Source organism: Chaetura pelagica, unplaced genomic scaffold (assembly GCF_000747805.2).
Source record: "Chaetura pelagica isolate M959 unplaced genomic scaffold, ChaPel_1.0 scaffold220, whole genome shotgun sequence".
In the NCBI taxonomy this organism is placed as follows: Eukaryota; Metazoa; Chordata; class Aves; order Apodiformes; family Apodidae; genus Chaetura; species Chaetura pelagica.
This window is the reverse complement of record NW_009951982.1, coordinates 1582292-1604816: the sequence shown is the minus strand read 5'-3', so window position 1 is coordinate 1604816 and position 22525 is coordinate 1582292. Positions and strand designations below refer to the sequence as shown.

The 22525-nt window shown below is 41.5% G+C and overlaps 1 protein-coding gene across 1 annotated transcript in view; it reads right to left on the bottom strand.

Annotated features, from left to right (window-relative positions):
* Nucleotides 1-13865: 13865 nt before the first annotated feature.
* LOC104392021 (melanopsin-like) overlaps nt 13866-22525 on the bottom strand; it is a 20288-nt gene continuing 11628 nt past the window's right edge. Inside the window, exons 7-9 of the mRNA XM_010001380.1 lie at nt 20360-20534; nt 16544-16693; nt 13866-14255 (exon numbers count right to left, since the gene is read on the bottom strand). Coding sequence (XP_009999682.1) covers nt 13866-14255; nt 16544-16693; nt 20360-20534 — 715 coding nt within the window. The remainder of the gene's footprint in view (nt 14256-16543; nt 16694-20359; nt 20535-22525) is intronic.

The window sequence follows — 22525 nt, the reverse complement described above, 5'->3', positions numbered from 1 at the left end:
ATCAAACTGCAAAAGGGCTGAGATTTCATGGCTCAGAGCTGGCCAGATAATTCTTTTTCCTGTTATTCCATTTTTTGCATGAAAAAAAAAGCGAATGCGGGAAACTCTGAAGAGATTTTTCAGCTTTGTTTTCCATCAAAGCAGAAAAGGCTGGATTTTCTGTTTAGTTCTATCCTCCTGCTCACCCCCTTCACTCTGCTACATGGCCCAGGGATCCTTTTCCATCCGATCATTTTGTTATGCTGCAGCTTTTAAAAATTTGGCTGTTTTGGAAAGTGTTGAAAAGAGCAACAAGAAAAATATAAAAAAAGGAAAAAATGCCAAGCCATAGATGCAATTTATTTTGTCACCTTCAGTGAGGAAACATAGAATCCAAGGAAGAATGCTTTTAAGATGTAAATACTTCTTTCAAAAGTATTTCATGAGAACTGGGAAGCAAACAATCCATATAAAGGAAAGCTTTAACATGTTTAAGCAATCTCAGCTCTACTTTCTCACAGGAAGCTGAACTCAAACTTTGACCTGCAGTTCCTCCATCTCTCAGCTCTAGGTAACAGATGGGATCCTGAGACACTCTTAGAGCAATGTTTCCGTTTTTGCCAGTTAAAAATGAAAAATGAGGGGGCTGTGGTAATCCCCAAGGAGACGTTACTTCTCTTTGGGCAATATGCTTGAAAAATAGTTTATATATAAATAAACAGATAAATAAAAGATTAATCCTGAAAGAGCACAGCACGGAACCAGTAATTTGATTTCAACTTCCCTTGTTTGTCTTCACTTTTTATTTAGGGTGCATATCACTTCTTCTGCGGGTCAGAGTACACAAATCTAGGAATAGAGTGACAACCACCACTTAAAAAATGTCTTGTTTGAGAAGACTTCCCGTTCTTCAGTTGATACATGACTCTGTTCTTGATAAGCTCCCTTGTATCTCTGAACACAACTGATGAGCTGTAGTCTCTCCCAGAAAAGACTCTAAAAGCAGCTAGCGAAAAAATTATCTACACCTACTGCTTTGATAGCAACTCTTGCTGCTGTCTCACCCGTTCTCTTTTAGCAGCACAACGAGTAGCCATGAATACTCATCAGGCTGCAATTTTCTTACAGCACTGAAGAATTCACTCTTGATATACACAAATACAGTGACAGAGTATCCTTCACCTTTTTATAAATTTTGTCTGTCTCTTCCATCTGCCCTTTGCCTCCTCAATGCTAGCAGGAGGATTCCCATTGGTTCCATTACAATCCTGCATCAATACGAGCACCATATGTGGCAAGACAGCCTTGGCAAAGCACATCAGTTACTGGCATGCAGAGCATGACAATCACGGATCACCTGGATTAAAAGCTTAATTTGCCTGTACATCTCACAGTTACATACCTATTAGTGGCTTCCAGCATTACTCTTAGTATTTCAAGAGGAAGCTTTCAAAGCCACAGCAGAATAAAAGGTATTTTCCCCCACTTATAGGATTTACTAGTTTTTGTGGGAGTTTTCTCCCAAGCTGATTTGTAGCAACAAGGTTGTTAGAAGCCAGTTCTCTACATCCTGCTGGCTGTAGCAAAAGTTAACATCAGCAGTGGTTTTGCAGAAGAAATTCAACTCACCTATCACTTGCAGTTCTGATAATTGGGGATATCATGTTTTCAACTGGTAGCAAATACCAAGCGTTTTTAAATCCAGATACAAATAAATAACATCTAGGTGCACTAAAGTACCAATTGCTGCAGAACAAGCTGGAAAACAGTGCTAGAGATGTATTTTTTTTGTGCCTTACAGTTGTGGCTCATGAGTAACTGAGACCAGAAAAAGCACTTCACCCTTCAGTATCTCCTACACTAATAAAATCAGCTGAGAAACCCCACAGATGCCTCTAGTACAACAGAAAAGAGGCTCAACTACAGCTGTGTACTGAAGATTTTCTCCTGAGAAACTAGCTCCGTAGCCTCTTAACACCATTTTTGCTGGGCCTTTGGGAGATAATTCCATGCTGGGAGAAAGAAGGCATGAGGCACAACACCGACAAGGGTCTGTGTAAGGGTAGGGACAGCAGAGGCTCCAGTGCCCTCAGGCTCTTCTTACTGCTTCCATTGGCCCTTTGCAGAGGGCATACCACGGACAATGGGACTGTCACAACCACCAGTCGACAATAAAATAACCTACAGCATGCTGCTCAGCCAAACAGAACACCAGGGAGAAATCCGTCCCTCCAACACATTCTCCCTTATTGCATCAATTAAGCATATATATATATACACACACACAGAAAGCATTTAAAGGCCACACTGGCAGGCACATCTATAAAACACTGCCTACTGAAGGGATGCTGCCTGCAATCAAATTTTCTGCCCCCTCAAATTTACCTGTTCTTTTTAATCTTTCTTTGCAGGATTTCTTACTTATCATATCTTATTTTGCTTGTGCTGAAACATTCCATCATTTATTTTTCATAGGAATTCAGAGAAATAAAAAAGAAGCATTACCTGACTTAGAGCTGCTCCTTCAAACTCTTCCTTTGGTGGAGCACCCCTCTCAGCCCCAATTTATAAGGGGGAGCAAAATCACTCTGCTGTTGCCTAATGTTAACTTGAGACACCTGCCATGGCAGCAAATCTGTAGTAGGGAAGTGCCTGAAAGAAAAGACTAAAGAACTGAAACCAACTGTGAAATATTTTTCAAGATACCCTGCTGTGCCAGTTTCAGGCAGTTTTTATCCTGCCTCCCTTTATTCTGCTCTTTCTTCTTCCACATGGTATTCCCTCTCTCTGCTCTCTTCCGGGCAACTCTTCCAAGTTTCAGCTCACACCACTAAAATTTTCTCTTTTAATCCTTGGTCCAGACATTTTATGCTTTAAAATGTCAACATCTATGTCTCTCCCCCAACACAATGTGCCTCCACTATACAACAGCTTTTAGCTATACCATAGCTTTCAATTCTGTTGTATATTCATCTTAAAAAAATAAATTTTAGAAAGCAATGATCCCTGCTGCTTTGCCAAGCTTTGCCAGAATTTTTCTTATTACATCACTCAGATTCAATTTCACTTTCCTTTGGACTAAATGTTGCTCCAGGTACCTAACACTTTCACTCTGCTATACAAAAATAGAGGGACTTTTCATCCGCTTTTTAAGAATTCTATTGCAGTTCCTGTGTAATTCCACAGGAACCTTTGCAGTGAGTGTTTCTGACTTCTCATCAAACTACCAACCAATTCCTTGCATTCAGACGGCTGGAGTTTAGCCTTTCCGTATGAATGTGGCAAGAAGTGTTTCCATTCAGCCCAGTGCCAGTGAGCTGGATATAGCCTCCGCGTCATCTGAAATCCAAGAACACCCCTGTGGCATGTGGCATAGGACATTCCCGGGAGCTGCAGGCCGCTGCCTCATTTTTAATGTGCTTGTTGCCTTCAAGTCCTTTGGGGCAGCATGAGAATAAAAGGTCATAGTTTTTAAAGTTATCACTGCTTCAAATTGCAGGAACATATGGGGCTTTTCCCTGACTAATGCCACTAAAAGGTCTTGCATTTTCACTTGTACTTTATCTATAAAAAAGCCTCCTTGCTTTCACTGCTCCCCTCTTTTTTTGCTAGTGGAACTGGGAAAAGGTGTTTCTACTGGGAAAAAAATCACATGAAGTAGGTGTGGAGGCATTCATGAAAAACTTTGTGTAGAGAAGAGATCAGCAGGACATAGCCAGGGCCTCAGGCATGATACAAAATCCCTGAATAAATCATGAGGAATTTAAAAAATACATGAAACACCATTGTTGTGTAAGGGAAGAGACTAAGCCCAAGGTCCTGCCTGCCTCAAGCTGCCTTTACAGACAGCCAGGTGATGCAGAGGTGGGTGCATTTGGGGTTCCAGCAGCATGAAAGAAACTAAGATGTTTCGGCTACAGGAGCTGAAGTCATCGATGGAAAGGGTTTTTAGGTGCATTTTCTGTGCAAAATACTTCCCCTTGAAAGGAGTGGCAGCAGTGGGGTGGAGGTAATAACCACAATATTTGACAGTCAAAAACAAGCCCTCTTCCCCAGTGGTTAATGACCCTCTTTTCCTCATCCCATGGTTTTGCTTGTGTGGTACAGCAGATCAGGTGACACCAATATGCCCATCACAGCAGCACATAGCTGTGAGCATTAGACAGAAAGAACAGCGTGTGGAGAAGAGTGTCTCATTAAATAGGCCATTACTTCATGTAATGAATTCCAGGAAAATGCGTTATATTTTGATTACAGACGCTGAGAGTGGGAACTGCTAGTACAGCACTCAAGATAAGGAAGAGGCCAGATAGACTGAAATAGAAAATCTTACTGTGACTTATTATGTAATCATCTGCTCCCCATCACCGTGAGGTTTGCGTGTCTCAGGCAGCTAAAAATAGAGCAGCCTCCCCCCATCTCTCACTCCCTCCAGCCTGTGGGAGGAAAGACTTGACTCGCTTACTTATGTTTGGGTGAGCCCTGCAAGCTGCATCGGCAAAGGGAAGTGAGGGTCACGCTTTGAAGAAATACTGGTCTCTCCCTGAGCTGCAGAGGGCAGACAGACAGACACATTCACATTGCACAGAAAACACCTTCACAAATTATTGGTTGACCTGAATAGACCAGAAGCTGCTCTTGGAAATTATCACCTTCTCTGTGCCCCAGCTCTGGGGAGACAGATACCTCCTGTTGATGCAACTTGTGCTCCCAGCCACTCTGGGATGCAGATAACCAGCCAGGCCTTATAGCCACTTACCTTTTGGTTTTTTTGGGGTTTGCTGCTGCACCAAAAATAGACCAATGCTTTTCCTCATCCACCTCCTAAGGGAGGTGGTGCCTGACTGCAGTGGCGGCTCATGCTCTTGCTGGCAGTGGCAGGATGGACACTGGGGATGACACCAAGGGGCAGTACAAGGACATTTGGGCAGATATGTTGACATCCTCATGCCACCCTCAGCTGTTTCATTGCAAAGACAATGTAAGCATAATAGTGATTTTCTAACAGGATATCCCATGCAGCACACTCACAAGATACTGGGACTTTCACAATCATTACCAATGTTTTGTAACACTGAGACTAGAAAGTTCAGCTACTATGTGAAAATAAAAACATTCTGTAGGCTGGAAGAGAAGCGTAGGCAACACTTTTTCCAAACTGGTTATTAACAAAAGTGATATTCTTTGGGAGAGATGGCTTGGAAACCCTGCCCTTAGAAATACCAATTTTATATTAATTTCTGGTTACTGCCACGAAGTGTGCCAGAATAAGGAATGCGGGTAATATCAGTACATTGCCTGTTATTTAGTCACGTCTCCTAGAGTGAGTCCCAGGCATATGTTTTTGTGATGATTCCAGCTGTGTGTTTGAATCCATAATTGAAATTCACTTTAATATACAGGTAGGAATATTAAGTGGCAAAATCTGGATCCCAGTTGAGATCCAACATCATGGTTGTCGATTGTTTGAATGTAGAGGTTTGTCTTGTATTTTTCATATAATATCTACAGCTGAAATCCAAGTATTTTAGTAATTTTGACCATGTGCTGCAGTCATGGAGGATGAAGGATCTGGTGCCTGGGCTTGGGCTGGGGAGAGGAGGAGATGACCACAATGATGCTACCATCTGGGCACATTTCCAGTCTCTGCTGATGCTAAATAAGGACACTTACATTTTCCTCCCTCCCAGAAGAGTTGGGAGGCAGCCTGTTGATAAGTTATTCTCTAAAGTGCTTGCCAGCTGCTTAAATAGTCAGTAAACATTGTACAGATAATCTTTAACTACAAGCACATCATATTTCTGCTCCAACCTTTCCAGGCTCTTTCCCAGGGATGTTATCGGGAGTGCAGGTGAAGGGCCAGGGCACACTGGGGTAGGAGAGGAGGGGTCAAGGGTCCAGACCAGGGCATCCAGGGGCAAGGACAAGGAAAAGTGACCCATAACCTCCTCCTGTGAAGCAAGACAGCTGTGCAGTTTACCCATGGTATCCATCCAGTGGCTGCACATGGTATGCCAGTGGGATGGAGATCCTGGGTACAGGTGGACACAGTGCTACCCCTCAGCTGGGAGAGGAGACCATCAGTGGAGATGAAGCAGCCTCAGGGGGGCTCCAGGGAAGGTGTCCACCAGGTAATGATCATGTGCTCTCTCTGAACTGGAGGACACCAAATGCAATTACCAGATGTTGTCCCAAAGAAAGCAAAGAGAGGCTCTGGTTTGTGTAAATTACAATTAAACCATAGAGCCTGCAGGATGTATTGGTAGATTGGTATTCACGAGTCCCAGAAGTGATTCCATGAATCTACAGAAGTAAAAGAGGTCTGTAGAGGCTTATTAAATGCAATTTCTAGCCTAGACCTGTTAAAGGCTGGAAGACCAGAGCAGGAAAGTATTGATACTTGTTTTGCTTCTTTTCCTAGACATTTACTGCTAAGTCAGCTGGATCTTTGGTCTGAATCTGTATGATTTTTTTTTTTTCATTTTCTTATGAAAAAAAAATATTAAAATGTTTCTGTCTGTCCAAGCTGGAGAGCAAAGCTAGAAAAGAAGGTCAAGACTCATGAAAACTCACTGCAGTACTCCTCCGCTTTTTACCCAGTTTCATGAATATTTTGGTGTCTGGCTTGTTTGAGTGTTTTTAGTCACCTGTCCTGAGCCTCACTGTGTGTGCCAGAGTCCAGGCCTGGACTTTAGGATTGCAACAGAGGAAATTTCTTTACTACCTGCCTTTTACCTTGACATGTCCATTGATAGCCACCTACAGACTGATTATCTCCCTTTTTTCTTTGGGTTATCCAAACAGCTGATTTCTCTGTGATATCAGAGTTTTCAGTATTTTGACACCAATGACATGCCAGCAGGTCACAGCAGCCTTTTCTGAAATAGAGGCATGTGAACAAGAGAGACTCAAATAAGCAAACTTTGTGGGGTGGTTGAAAGCAAACCCTCCAAATTTTCCATTTTCAAACCTTTCACCAGTTTGGAAACAACATCTCAGTCAAAAGGGAAACATACAGTGGGAATTTCTCCTCTGAAAGTTTTAGTTGCTAGTTCTTGCTGGACAGGAAGAGCTTCACCCAAAAGCAAATGCCTCGGTGCATCAGTGACATCAGAATGTGGAAGGACAACCCAATCATGAAGGACTGTCTGCCAGGCACCTTCAGCAGTGCTCAGAAACTGTTTCAGGAAAAATCATAATGCAGGGAAAAGAAATCCAGACTAGCACAAAAACAAAGGCTTTCTGAGGAAGCATCCTATGCCAGCAGGGATGCAGGCCAAGGCAAAAAAATAAAGAAGGAAAGAAAACAAACCCATCCAATAACACTCAAAATAGGCAAGATAGTGAAACCATGGGAAACCACAGAAGACTTCTCTTAACTTGCCCATTTCCCTTGGTCTTACAGACCAGCAGATCTGGTAGACTAAATGCTGGGAGGATAAGGCCTGTAGTGGAGAGCCCCAGGGGCCTGTCAGGGCGTTCAGCACTTACTGCTGAATTCTCTTATGCTGCAAAATAAGGTCGTTAAGCTACACTGCAGTTGTCAACACAGTTTGGGACCAGGAAAAGACCAAACCAGCTCAACTCCTTGGCCCAGAAAAGTGGGTGGCTTTTAGGCAGTGTGACAATGAGGAGGGAAATAAAACAAAGTGCAGGCTTGGCCCTTCCAGGCAACTGAAGCTCAAGTTAATTCCACATTGCAGAATACCTTAGGGGACAGGCAATTTTTCCACTAAAGTTTGGAAGAAAGACAAAAGAGATTCTACTGGTCCCTCTGTAATTTTTCCTTTCAACAAACGGGAAGTAGTTATTTGCTCAATAGCTGTACATCATCAGGACATTTGTGAAATTTCTCCAAGGCAAGTTCTGTCTTATGCACTCTTCTGACAATTAGCCTTGCACTGAAACTCAAAACAACCTCAACCTATTTAAAACTGGCAGCAAGTTAGTAATCTCAAGACATTTTTAATACCAGTATTTGTTTCTGTGGGTATTTGCACTTTAAAAAAAAAAAAATTGTTCTACTGAAGCTATCAGTGACTGAGACTGGCCACTGATGGCTGTCACTGGGGCTAAAGGTGGCTGGACGGCACCACTCATACAAAGCTTGAACTCAGCATAAAACAGTTGTTTCTTATAAGTCCCCACAACACATGTGCCACAGGCTCAAAAAAAGCCCCAACACTTGAAACCCCATGTAATTTTCAGAATACATTAATCATGGACAATTTATGCTAACTTATTCCTCTGCCAAAGTTGACCTTCGTTTGAACAGCCTATTTTCCTCCCCAGACATGTGAAGACAGCAGTCATAACCCCCTCAGTCTCTCTGCTAGTTTTAACAAATGAGGTTTGCTCTTGGAAGAGAAACTTTTCGTCTCCCTTTCCTGCACATTCTGGTGCTCAGACTGTTGAGTTCGGTGACAGTGAACCAAGCATGATAAAGCTGCCTTTGGCTCCAAGTTCACTTCTATTGGGTTGTCTGTAGATGGGGTTAAACAGAAAGACCTGGTTGGATACAAGTTTTTACCTCTTTTATGAGGATGGAGTTGGCCATTTTGCCACACCCTTAGTGGCTCCATGATTTCCACTATAAGCTGCTGTTTTAGTTTGTTTCACATTTACCAAACTTGAATGTGTTTGTTCTCACATTTTCCACACTTGCAGCCTGCTCTGGAATGGATTTTTTCTTCTCCATCTCAGGAAATAAGGATCATTTGTTTCCAAGAGCACACCAGTGGAAAATTAGTTGTTAATGTTAAATACATCCATCTGTTCCTTCAAAGACCTTTACCACCTGCTTACATTGGAAAGAAACCTGAATTTTGGGAAGGAGAAACTCTAGGGAGGCATCTTCTGCTGTCCCCATGAAAATCTATCTACCTTTAGTTGCCTGTAAATTTCTGGAAAATAACATTTTCATGCGCACGCACTAGCATGTGTGTCTGACGGTTTCATGGGGATCAGACTTGCTCCTTGGTATGGAGGGAAGGAGAATGCAGTGCTGGTAAAGGCAGCAGCCCATCTTCTGTTATTACCTATCATTCAGCCCAGCACAAGATCCTGAAGATGCCAAGGGTCTTCTGAAGCTTTCCTTTAAACTGAAGAACACATCTGACTTTAAATAAAACTGTCTATGTGAGACCTAGCATCAAATAAAGGCTAAAACTATTTGAGAATAAAAATGTCAATATATTGATAATATATTTAAAATTTTATCTCAGTAAACTTTACCATGAAATTTTGGCACCAGGATTGCTGGCACTCAGTTATATTCCCATGCTGGCACAGGAGGGAATTAGTAACGGTGGATTTACACCTGACTTTGATATTTTGCAGTTAGTTTTTCATGTCCTGCTACCACCTGTAACGTTAACAATTGCAACCAGAGTGCAGACAGGAGTGCAACCCAGGCACCTCACAGAGCAAGGAAAATATATGGACATTTGAAACCTTACTAAGCCATAGTGTATGTTAATGCATAGGTAAATGTGTCAGACAGAACAAAGGCATCCCAGCACCCATCTCTCTGCTTAAATACTTGTCCATTCAAGGTGTGAGGACAGAACCCTAATGTATAAACTGAGGCTACAGATGAGATGTAAAGCAAGAAATAATAATCAGCTTGTGTTGAGATGACTCAAGAGGGACAGCTGAGTCTCTGTTGCTTTCATCTTGTCTGACTTCTTCTTGCAGTTACCTGGTACCTGTACTTGCTGAACTGAGGTACTATGGCCAATTTTGATCTACTACTATGCAAGAAAGGAGTCTACACTTAAAAGACTGCAAAATACACATCTAAGTTTCCAGCTCCCCACTAGCTTGCATTGCTTTCAAGTATTTGTGAAAGCACTAGACAAAATTACCAAGGATAACCTACAAAGGGAGTCAGTAAAGAGCAGCTGTAAAAAAGAGAAGGCAGGAATAAAAAAAATCAGGAAAATAAAAAAGAGAGTATTTGCCTTCCAGTATTTTCCAGTTTTGCACATCACAACATAAACCATTTTAAAACAGCAGAGTGGAAGGGTTTTGTTCTCCAGGGGTGTCTCCCGAAAAGAGGGAAATAGATGGATGTCTGAAAACTGAATGAGCTTCTGGAAGGAAGTGGTAGTACGTCCTGCTTTCTACCAATCCAAAGCAAGCAAGAGTCAGTAAGATTCAAGGAATTTTTTTCTTCTTAGTCAAAACGTTTATCTAACTACTAATGTAACTATAAAGAATAAATTAAATGTCCACAGTAAAAGAAAACGTTTACACATGTTGTCTGATTTTTCTGTTATTCATGAAAACTGGAACATATCTTATAACCATGTTATACAAAGATTTAGCAGAAACAAATAATTACTGGTTAACTGGAATTCAGATTTAGCACTAAGATCAAAGACTGAATTTTATTCACCTGGTTCCTGACATCCCAGTTGAAGTCATCCTATTTCAAAATTTGCTGAGCAACTTCAGATTTTACCAAGTCAGTGGACTCCAATTTTAGATATTCTGCACTCAAGTAGGCAAGTGCTTGGTTGCATGTGAGCAGTCTAAATTACTTGAAAGGAGCTCCTCATATAAATAAAGTAATAAAATAATAAAGTAATAAAAAACCCCTGACTATTCACTGGATCAGAGTACAGGTTTCAGAAGCTTTGACTCAACTTTTTCATTCCTCTCCCTGGCTCCTGAAATTAATGATTAAATAAGAAAAAGGAAAAATGGATAGCTTAGTTTAACTCCTAAGAACTTTTTATTCCATTTGAGTGAATCAATACAATCCTTTGTGAAACGGAAGCAACAATTAACATTGCACGTTTTTATGTGCCATCTATTCTAATGCAACAATAGAGAAGTTTATCAAATTTTTCTGCATTGCATTAGTCAAGTTAACACTCATTTACCCTGTGACTGATGTTTCTTCAAAAATCTCACAGTGAATGTAGTGAGTATATCTGATATTTCATACACGTATTTTATCTCTCTACTGCTATCTCATTTGGCATTCTAGCCTACATTAGTTGAAGTAAACAGCAATCTTGACATTAGCTTCAAAAGCAATGGTACTAATAGTAAAGGACATTAACAGTATAAAAGTGAAACATTTCTTTGCACATACCTCAAGCCCACTAGAAGCATTTTGTTAGTACCAGCACACATGCAAGAGATCACTGGAAAGTCATCTTGTAGACTAACAAGTAGAATGCAAAACTTTGGATATGGAGGACTTGTTGACCGTTCCTTTAGGTCTTACTTTCTTCGTCCTATTGGAAACTACAGGGATACCTGCCTACACTTTTACCAGTACAATTTTGTCAACATCTGAGTGCAAAATCTGCTTCAGGGCATGTTTTTGTATCTTGAAACAAATACACCTTCTTACTGTTATTTAGACTAATTACAAAAGTAAAATTCAGGTACAAGTCTTGGAAGCCTTATAAGAACATTTCTTTCCTAACATCTGGCTTAAGAAGAATGGAAGTACAGCAGCTGAGGATATTAAATGCAAGAAGTAAGATCACTGACTGCACAGTTGATGTGGGGAAAAAACAACAACAACCACCAAATCAGAGAGGACAGGTTCAGAAAAAAAATAAAATAATCAGACATGGTAGGACAGCATGTTTAGCCTAGGACTGACTAATCAGTTTTCTGTGAGGATTGTATCTAATTAACATTTAATTACCCACTGTGGCCAAAACTGTGCACTGCATGTAAATCTAGCACCTAGGAACTGCAGGTGAGCATGTTCCATGCTGCCCTATGCTGCGGGCTCACTGTGCCAGTCTTTGAGTGGCAGAGTTACCTTTGGAAATGCTGAGCTGATAGCAGATGACCTTGGTATGATTCCTGGCCCCTGTAGAAAACCTGCAGCTGGTGGTGACAGCTTTCAGCAGCCCAGCTGCAGGTACTGCAGTGTGATGCTGCCCCACTCAGCCCTGGCCCCTGGCACCATGCACTGGGGCTGCACACAGGCAACCACATGCAGGATGTGGCTCCACCACTTTTTTCCCTCCTTCTCTAGAAGGTATGCAGTTATGCTGGCCTTGTTTCTGATGAGGGTTTCTAGACAGCAGAGTGTTGAGGTACCTCAGATAACAGCCACATTAAGAATGTTAGCATTGCAACAGGCAGCCTGTCTCAGCAATCACCTCTGTAACCCACCAGTGTCTCTTTTTCTCCTGAAAAGAGCAGAGCCTGTGCCAAAAGCAACTGGCCCAGTCCTCTCAAATGTCTGCTGTGCTGGCCCACTGCAAAGCCTCAGGTCTGTGTCTGGAGGCATTCCTCTCTCCTGTGCTGCTTTGTGTTTTAGTTTGTTCTTCAGTGGTGTTCCTGTCTAGCTAGTTGTAAACAAGATTGGTGTTACCCGCTTTTGTAAAAATAATAATTAAAAAATAATATATATGCTTTCCATCTTTCTGTCTGTTTTTTGCCTCAGGACAACAGGAAAAGAGAAATTACTTCTCAAGACCACCAATACCTACAAAAAACTTGGAAATGTTATCAGTGGTCTCTGCACAATCTAGGATACAGTCAAGGCAGTAAACCAAGACCATGAACATAAACCATCACTCTCAGTAGATGTCTGATTGCTACTAGACTCACTGGACCAAATATTTGTGCTGTTATATCCAGAGAAAGACCTGCTTTCTACTAAGATACACTGATGTTCTGTGGAAAACAATACAATTCAACTTGTCTACATCTGAAAGTCAGAAACTGAAAGAGACAATTTGTAGAACATTATAAAAAGGGAAAATGAGCAAAGAAAGGAAGAATGCAATTGAGAATAAAATTCTAGGAGGGTCTTGTCAGCCAGAGCCATAATATGAAGCACAGATAAAATAAGCAGTAACTACAGATAATGATGTGACTGCAGATCCTGTAGCAAACATCACAGCACTGTGGACTTCTCTCCCCAGGTGATGTTTTACCTACTCTGAAGGCCTCTGTTAAGTGACCTGTAGAAGACATCTGTGGGGTCATTTCAGAGGAGAAGAATCTCCTCTGAAGAGACAAGTGATATATAGCAGCCAAGGCTTTATTTTTATCAATGCCTTGTTAAGCCAGCTGTAAATGTTCACCCTTTTAATCACACACTCATTAGGACCCATATGTATTTAATCAAGACTACAACTCTGAAGGTGGTCTAAATCCATCTACAGGTAGCAGTGTATGTTTTAGCATATAGCACCTTGCATTTTGACATTCAGGTGATTGTGTTTATGCTGAGGTAAAATCCAGATTTCTAGTACTAAACTTTAAATGCAAGTAGTCACTTCCTAGTTATGTCATCAGTTTAATTACATTTAGCAAGCTGTCTGTTAGGAAAAACAAACAGCCAAATCCCAAAAACCCCTCAAAACCCAAACAAACCAACCACAAAAACCCCCCAAACCAGGCTGAAAACAGTTTAATTCAAATACAGTTCAGATCACCTAGCCACCTGCATTACCACTGGGCATGGTGAATGTTGTGATCTCATGATGCTTCCCATCACCATCCAGAAGAGAGCTGCCAAAACAGGAATGTTGTTTCATGCATAGGTAGCAGAAACATTCAGCAGCTGCCTCTGCTCTTGCTCAGTCATTTTTCCTTCTGTTAGCACCTCCATCTGTGGTTACAAATCAGGGCCACACAAAGCAGGTGGCCAACTCAACTGATGCCACTTGATCATGCTGCCAGATCTGCTGCTCATTTCCTGCAACACAGTCTGAAAGAAAGCCTGTTTCCATGCCTGAGCTGGTCTGCACAAAGATAAGTCTGAAGGCTGCCTAGTGACTACTGTATAAACATACAAAAAGTCTGATGATCTAACCTACAAGGCTTTGGTTATTTGGTATAATTAAGTGGAGAAGACGCCAAGAAAATAATTACCGGAAAGTTTTATTTTGACAAAGTTATGATAGAAATTTCTCAACAGCTTCCAGGAACTCCATGGATGAACTGAGTCCTTCCAAGTCCAGCAGATTGCCCTTTTTGTCATGGAAGAGGAATAATTCGGTCTCTTCCTCTTCCGGTTCCTCTTGAAATAAATTGGACTCTGAGGTAGGAATGATGACAATGCGAGGGACTGTATTAGGAATGATAGAGCCCAGGACTCCATTAGTCTGATTTTCGTGAGTTGCCATGTGTGAAGTACCTGAGTCTCCTCCTCTGCTGACACTGCTGCTATTCAAACCGATGGGCAGAGAAGCTGCTCTGAGGGAGCTGGCCACGAGTGTTGCAGGGGGACTGCAGAGGAGTGGCTGCCCAAGTGCTTTCGCCAGACAGCTGGAGGAGAGCAAAACCTGGAGAGGAGACATAAGCTTTAGTGCTGTCATACGGCCTGTGACTATAGAAACCAGACTTCATTACCACTAGTCGCTATTGAAGTCACTACTCATTTTCTGACACTTGAATCATTGACTAGAAAGAGGGAAAAACATTGTATTAATTTCTACAGCTTGGGAAGAAGGATGTTAAAAGAAGTAAAAGAGGACAAGCCCAAATATTAGCAGAGACTGAAAAGAAAAGAAAAGAAAAAAAAAAAAAAAAAAAAAAAAAAAAAAAAAAGGTCAATACCTGTACCTGGCTTATTATACATTAAAACCCCCCCAAAACCTGTTGTTAATGCATCTCAAGGTACTGCATAACTGTACTTCTCTCTCTTGCTCTCATGGAAGAGATCCCAGACTCAAGCACACTGTATTCTTTATATGCCAAAAGTTTCTTCATCCTTGTGACAACATCTACCATGGTGTTTCCAGTGACTGCTGGCACTGCCTTGGGGCAGTCAGTGGCTTTGCATTCATACATTGGACTTCCACCATCAAAGAAGGGAAAAACAGTGCCTGTGATTTTGCTTTGCTAACCATTTCCCATCTGCCTACTTTGAGAGAATTCCAATTTCTAACTTTGCCCTGATGGCAACTCCCCTGTGATCTTTCCATAGCTCTTAATGCATAATGGGCAAATCCAGCATATACACATTTTGAAAGTGTTAGTTAATATTTAAATACACTGGACGCAGAAGGCAAGAGTGATCAGTTTTGGCTTGCTTTAGAAAAGGACAGCTCAGTTTATAAAATCACTGTGTCAGAGGTAAAGAGAAGCTAGAATTCCATCCTTCCTGGGTAAAATAAATACTACAGTAAAATGCAGTTTTTAACTTCATTACTATGTCAGTTCCCCTGAAGACTAGTGGAATTCAGAGTACAACAAAGGACCGTCACACCATACAGGCATCTTTGCATATTAAGAAAATCAAATAAGGCTTTAAACATTCAATGTAAATAAACTTCAAACATCTTGGTGAACACCATTGAAAGCCTGAGCATGAAGGTACTCTGTTTAAAGGTTATTTCTCAAGATATCCAACAGATGTCTTTCAAAGACAACCTATAGCACCTGAACTTTCTTCTGGGCTGTGCAGTTGCTAAATTTCAGAATACAGGAATATTTATTTAATTACTGAACACCTTTACGCAGACCACCTCGAATATATTTTCTTTCTCCTTCCGTGTGAGACGGTGGTTCTCCATAACCTGGAGACCAGCTCTTTTCTTTACCACTTGCCTACAACCTCAGACAGACTCAGGTACTGATGGAGGACAGCAGAGGGCTATAGTAGATTTGAGCTTATGTTGCCTGCCACCACATTCAAAGCCATTGTTTTTCCATCAATAATATTCACAGTGGTTACAGAAAAAGACTAGAGTCTCTCAGGACTTGATCTTAAGGAGACACATGAAAGAAGACAGGGCAGATGCATGCAGGAACTGAGTCATCGGATGGATAGAAATTTTTAGAAGAGCTCCTGCTTTAAACTACACTGTCTCTAGACAGTTAACCTCAGAGCTGGAAAGGAGCACGAGGGACAGAAGCAGATCCTGTAGCTGCTCAAGGTTACTAGAGCAAACCCATGAAAGGATGCCTGTATAAAAAATGGGTTCTACTCAGTCCAGCCACAGACAGGAGATTGTAAGTCTAAGTCTGTCTTTTCCTGAAACTGCAGCACTTGATAGATAGATGCTTGGCATCATGCCACACACACAAATACTCATTTTGAAACTGTTGTTATGGTTCTGACAGAAGCTAAGTGGCAGGTGATCTACTGCTCCCATCCTCAGCAGTTCCTTAGGGAATGGTGTGATCTTCAACAGCACGATGCCAAACCTCAGCAGTTTGGTCAACAATGGTGATGCATCCACAGAAGATGTGCTGAGTACTCACCGTCGCCTCTTTCACTGAGGGAAGGGTGGCACCTGCCAGACTCTCCCACCCTTAGGGAGAAATGGGAGTTTCTTTCTCATCTTCCCCCTCAACAAAAATAAAACATTTTAACATAGACACACACCAAAAAAGAAAAAAAAAAAAAAAAAAAAAAAAAAAAAGAGGCTGCCACAATGTATACACAGGGGTTGGGCCGGGAGGAGCCAAAGTCACAAAGTAACAGCAAAGATGAAGAGGAGATGAGAATCTGTATAAATAAAGCCTACAGGTGAAAGAGATGGGTATAAAGGCTGAAACATTATTCCAGAGATAATGCACTGTAGCAAGATTAAAATAAGTCACCAGCAGAGACTATTTTCCTTACCTTTTCTCCAGTTGCCGCATTGCAGCTGCAGGTCTTTGGCAGCAGGTCTCTCTTCTCCTGTCTCAGACTTGTCGAGAGGGAACGACTTCGACGAGGCTGTAGTTTCTTATGAGCTGGCTCTACAGGGTCAAGATCTACATCGTTGCAGGTCTAATCACAAATTATGAAGGATTTCAGACAGTTGTGTTGTTTCTCAGATTCCAAAAGTTCTCAAGATCTAGCAGGAATCAGGAACACTTACAGACAACTAAAGCTGTTCAAACACAGGTGTCACACTCAAAACTGCCCTGGGGAAAGGCTTGATTTTTAATCTTGTCACTTATCCTGGGCTATTTTTCTGAACCAAAAAAAAAATTATTCTGTGTGACTATCAGCTGGTACATAATCATGGACAAAAACCACATTTGTATACATCCCAACTAGATACTAGAACACTCAGAACTTCTCAAGTCCCATAAGCTTGCTTATTTTCTGAACCATCATCAGTGGATAGGAGGCAACAGGTGGGTTCTGCACTGATTTTCTAAGGGCATGCCAGCAACGGAGCACAATCGTGACATTGCAACCATGCTGTTCCAATTACAGGCTTGGGCAGAGGCCATCCATCATCCCTAACTTTGTGGTGACTCTTTAATTGAGTATTAATGATGACATCATTCCATTATTTTCCACACCAGCTTTTAGATATGAATAGTAGATAGATAGGGCTCTATACAGCTAGTGCATAATTCCATTGCATCACCTTGCTCACACATTAATGTATTGCCATCTGTTTATTTCTCCTCCCTTGTAGAATCAAACTGTAAAGACAAATTTATGTGACTCAGGAACATGGTGTGTCCTTGCACTAACACGTAGATAACACACAGAGGAAAGTGTTGGTGGCAACAGCTGCATCTTCTACAGTGCTGCTGGTGTCATTCCTGCCCATCAATACTTTATTGGAGCATACCAAAATTTCACTCAGTGCTGCTGTCATCCAAGAGTTGAGCTTAGCATTTATTTCAGCAGCTGCTGTTTCAGCTAAAATCTGTACAGCTGCACTGAGCTGTCAGTTGCCCAAAGAACAATTACCTTTGGCTGCATCAACTCAGCACAACATGGGGCTGCACATTGCTAGCAGCAGGTGTTCTACTTGAGACTCCAAAGCTAAAGTTGTGCCAAAGGCTGAAGCCTCTTATCCACATTATCCTGTCTCTTTTTAAACACCAACCACAAGCAAACAGACACAATAACCTGCTAACCCAAATGAATCAAAAGCAAGTAGTGACCAACAGTGAAGAGCAGAAAGCATCTTGGGTAAGGATGGTGATACAGCTGAAATTACCTCGTTTGACATCAAACAAAGGACAAAGAGGACAAAGTTTAGGAATAAAGTGTAGAGCAAGGAAAATTAAAAGTGGCAAAAAAGGCTGGAAATAAATAAATAAGGTGCCTTGCTGTCTTGAAGTATGTCTACATATTTCCATGTCACTACACATGCCACTTGCAAGCAGTGAATGAAGGACAATTGTAGGCAGACGAGTAGTCCCCATGATCTCAGGGGGATATAGATATGTGCGGGTGCTCTCTTTGCTCAAGCTGTTAAGCAATCTCAAACAAAATACCTTCTTTTCATAATGATAGGATATTGGCATGTTGCATATACTAACCTCATATTGCAAGGATAATCTGGCTATTTTGCAGTTCATTAAATCATCACAGTTGATACTCTCCTGTATTGTGCAATCAGTGGTCTGTGAATGAATCAAATCAGCAGGATAGATTATCTCATTCCCGTTTACATTCCAACAGAAATATTTATGCATTTAGTTGTATCTTCAAGAACCTGTACAAGCATCAAACAGATAAACATGAAAATGCTCCCCAGGGCCTGAAGACTTTGAGAGCCTAGGCAGGCAAAGTTGGGGATCCTCATGCTGTTTGGCATGGTACAGTAACATCATACTTCAAAATGCTTCAGAATCACTTGGGCTCAAATCTGAACAACAGTATGCTAAAAAAGGCTTTTCCCAAACTGAGGGGCTTTTCACTCTTCTATTTATTAATAAAAAATAATAATTATGGTGGCAATATTTTATGAAACATTATAGAAAAGGCTTGTCACTTCTAGACAGGCCTCTCCTGAGAAGTAGTTTGCCCACTGCATGGTATTTAAACACCTTCTAATTTTGAATGATAAAATGCAACCCTTTTAAGAGATTTCATGAGCTTTAATTATCATCATTATTACCTGCCTGTAATACAGTAACCTGTAGGCTGTTTTCTGAGAGCTGGGAATGCTGCTGGGATGTGATACACAGTCACATAGAAGAGTTCACTGAGTCCCTAAAGAGTTCACAGTTTCATGAGCTGTAAGGCTGAGGCCACCCAGTAAAGCACAGTTAGTAATTTTAACTGGTAGCCTAGCTGATGCAGATGTATAGTTACTGTGCAAGAGAGGCAGCAGCAGGGACTGCAAAGTAACCTGTCTTTTGTAATGGGATTGATTTTTTTTCATTAGGGCTCAGGCACTGAGCCTTCTCCTCAGGCACTTAATAGTGGTGTTTTTACTCTGCTTTTTAAAATTACTATTTCACCTCCAGAAGGCCTGAATATTTTGTCAGGACCCAGGACATGGTGCTAGACCTTGGCAGGGACTGTTTGTTTTTTTGCTCAAGTGTGTTTGCTTTATTGTCTGTCTACCATAAAGGAGTTCAGAAAGTTTCCTGGTGCTGTTACCTGATAGGAATGACTTTCACTCTTGCAAAATTACTTTCTTTAAGACTAGTCCACTGTTTATGTTGGTTTTCTTGGTGGTCCTAGGTCTATTTCCAAATCAGGAACCCCAGTCTTACAAAAAATACTCAATGTAGTTACTATCTCACTAAAATTCAGTCCCATGGCCTGACTCTCAGTGGGTTGCTGTAGCAACCCACAGGCTACAGCATGAAGATATCCAAGCCCCACCTTTGCTCAGGCCATTGTCACTTGGCTTAAGGGGAAGGCCAGGAGGTTGCCACTCAGTCTGTCACAGTGATTTATAACTTCATGAAAGGTTACCAACTGTAGCCATGGCTCTGCACGATGTTTTAGGAGGTTTCTTATGTCTGAGTGGAGCACCACAGGTCCCTAGGAGGGCCAGCCCCAGCTGCTGTCCCTCCCTGGGAAATGACTTCCCAGTGGGCAAGGTCAGCTGCTTGTGACTTGGAGAGGCAGGCAAGGTCATGCCAAGAGGCATGATGAAGAATCCCACGGGATCCTTTTATTTCCAACTCACTCAATCACCTGCTTTACTGAGACTTGGGGTACACTGCTTATAAAACATCCCACCTTGCTTCTGGGACAGGAGGTTTCCGTTCCTCATGAGTAAAATCCAGGGTAATAAATCAAAGTTTCCAATCCTAGAGAAAATGGACTTCCTTTAAAATAATAGGACAGCTTTTGGATACATTAGAAAACCTTGGATCGGAGATTGGTTTCCTGTTGTCCAGTCCCTGCAGATAGTGGATTATAGGAAGTGGCTGGCAACAAGGAGAGTGCCTGGCAATGGCTCTTTTTAATACATATTACAGACTTAACATGAACATCCATGGTCCCAGTAAGCATCTGAACCATGCAGAAAGCCCGGATGCTTTTTCAGATCAGAAATCATTGTGCACAGACTCCTAGAAAGGCTTTGCAGAAATGACCTCACGTAAGTAAAAAAATGTAGATGCCCTGCACCCCCTTCTTTTCCATTCTCTCATTTTGAATACTTATTTATAGAGTCACTTACTTTGGGAATCAGAGAAACATTATATTCACTTTCCTTCATGGAAACAAGAAAAGACTTACAGCTACTCCAGTGGAAACTGATGAAACACAAGTGCCTTGGGTCCTGCCAGCGAAAGACTGATGGCTGGAGAGTGAGGTCCTGAATGATGACTCATTTATGGATCCTCTCAGGACATCATTTCTTGATATTCGTATTAAGAACCTCAGGCAGGGAACAGCATTGTGGATGGTTTTTCTAAAGAAAAATGGGAGGGAAAAAACAACAAATGGCACATTGATGACAAGGCTTTAAAAATCATGTGGTGAAAGTACCATCTCTTTCCATAACCTCAGCATGGCTTCTGTTTTGATTGAGGAGGTCATAAAGACTACATGGAAACAGCATTGTATATCTAGTGGAAACTACTCAGCAGTCTGAAAGGAAAATAGCAGACGGCTTCTGGGCCTCAAGTCAGAACACATATGGAAGAGCTTCATGGATAAGTCATAAGAATTCAAAATACCTTGAAAAGTGTGACTACTTCTGATTTAATTAAAAGGTTAACCAAGAAAACTTTCAAGTTGGCTGCTATGAAGGTCTTCACTGTGCAAAGAACAGGACAAGTGGAAAAAAGAAAGGGGAAAGAGCCAGAAGAATTAGGTATTATAATTTATTTGTACCATGGCAGCTCCTGTAAACTCCTATTGGGAATTAACACTCTGTTCAAACACAGAGCAAGGCAATTATCTAGGCCTCAAAGAACTTACACCTGCCTTATTCATGAAATAATAACCTCAGTCCTGGTTGTATGAGTCTATTCATCCTGGCCCAAACACTGGCCCTTCATGGAGCAGAAAAGCCCAAGAGCCTCCCCAGTGCAATGCCAGCTGACCTTGCCCCTCACTGCGCCCAAGGAATGGTGGAGTGATGCTAGCCAGACTGTTGCATTTGGTGAATACCTCTCCAGTGCCTCCCAATCCATTATTTCAGCCCAACAGATTGAGCTGATACTGGCACTGGCTAATTCTTGAACAACTCAAGCAGCGAGGCAGCAACAAGGCATATGGAAAACAACAGATGTACAGGACTGGCAGATCAGTGGAGGATGTAAGTATATTGACTTTACTATGAAGTGCAAGTCAAGTGGATGTGTATGGTAAAATCCTGGCTTCTATAGTTACCAGGTTTGTTGACTAACTAATACCTTATAAATCAACATTGCTGTTCTCAGAAAAAATCACTCTTGGTCAAGTCTCAGAGACTTGATTCCTTGATTACAAGATGAGATCACTGGTTTGCCAGTCAAAAGCTCCAACCAAAACCAGAAACCCACCACCACCACACCCCAATATGTGGTATCATCACCACTGAGTACAGACGACTTCTCCATGTCTTCCCAGCTTCCAAGGCAACTGAACAAGCAGCTCTGTGTCTACAGTGAAGACAAGGACTGAAGAAAGCTTTCTGCCCACATTCCCGATTCTGCCAAGATGCCTCCTGGTGAGCTGGCAGAGACCCACTGAGCTGCTTGGGGGTGCAGGAGGCTGCCCACATGGTGCTGGATTAAAAAAAAATAACACACACAAAAAAACCCAAACAAAAAACCAACACCCCCCCCCCCCAACCACTGATGTTGTGCGAAACATAAAACTTTTTAAGAATCAGCAAGGTTTTACAGGAGAACAGAAAATGCCAAGCCCCCAGAAGATTCTTTTTGTGGTGAAGATCTCAAGCTGATGCTGAAAAAGCATCTGACAGCTTTTTTTTCTCCAGCTGAGCAGCTGAATCCCTTCCCTGAGACATAGACATAGCTTCTGATGTCTGCTACAGACTACCTGGGACTGTCAACTATTCAATAACTTCAAGGTGGTGTAAAATATACTATCCTGTTTACTAAGAGGGATTTCATGCAGAGACCTCATCACTCTAGAGGATCAAGAAATGTGTGTCTGATAGTGAATTTTCAAGGACAACATAAGAACATTCCTCATGTCTTGAGGGAGCAGAGTTTCAATTTTACGAGTATTTGGGAGAATTGTTGAGGGACATCTTGTGGACTTGGATGAAAGTACAGATCTTGAAGGGAGTTTCAATAGTGTAAATGTGAAATATAAAATAAGTAGAAATGGAGGTGCTAATTTAATTATATTTCTGTAATGCCCTGAAATAAGAGTTACCCAAAGTGAAATGTTTAGTAATTGCTTTTTTTTTTTTTTTTTTTTTTTTTTTTTTAAAAAAAAAAAAAA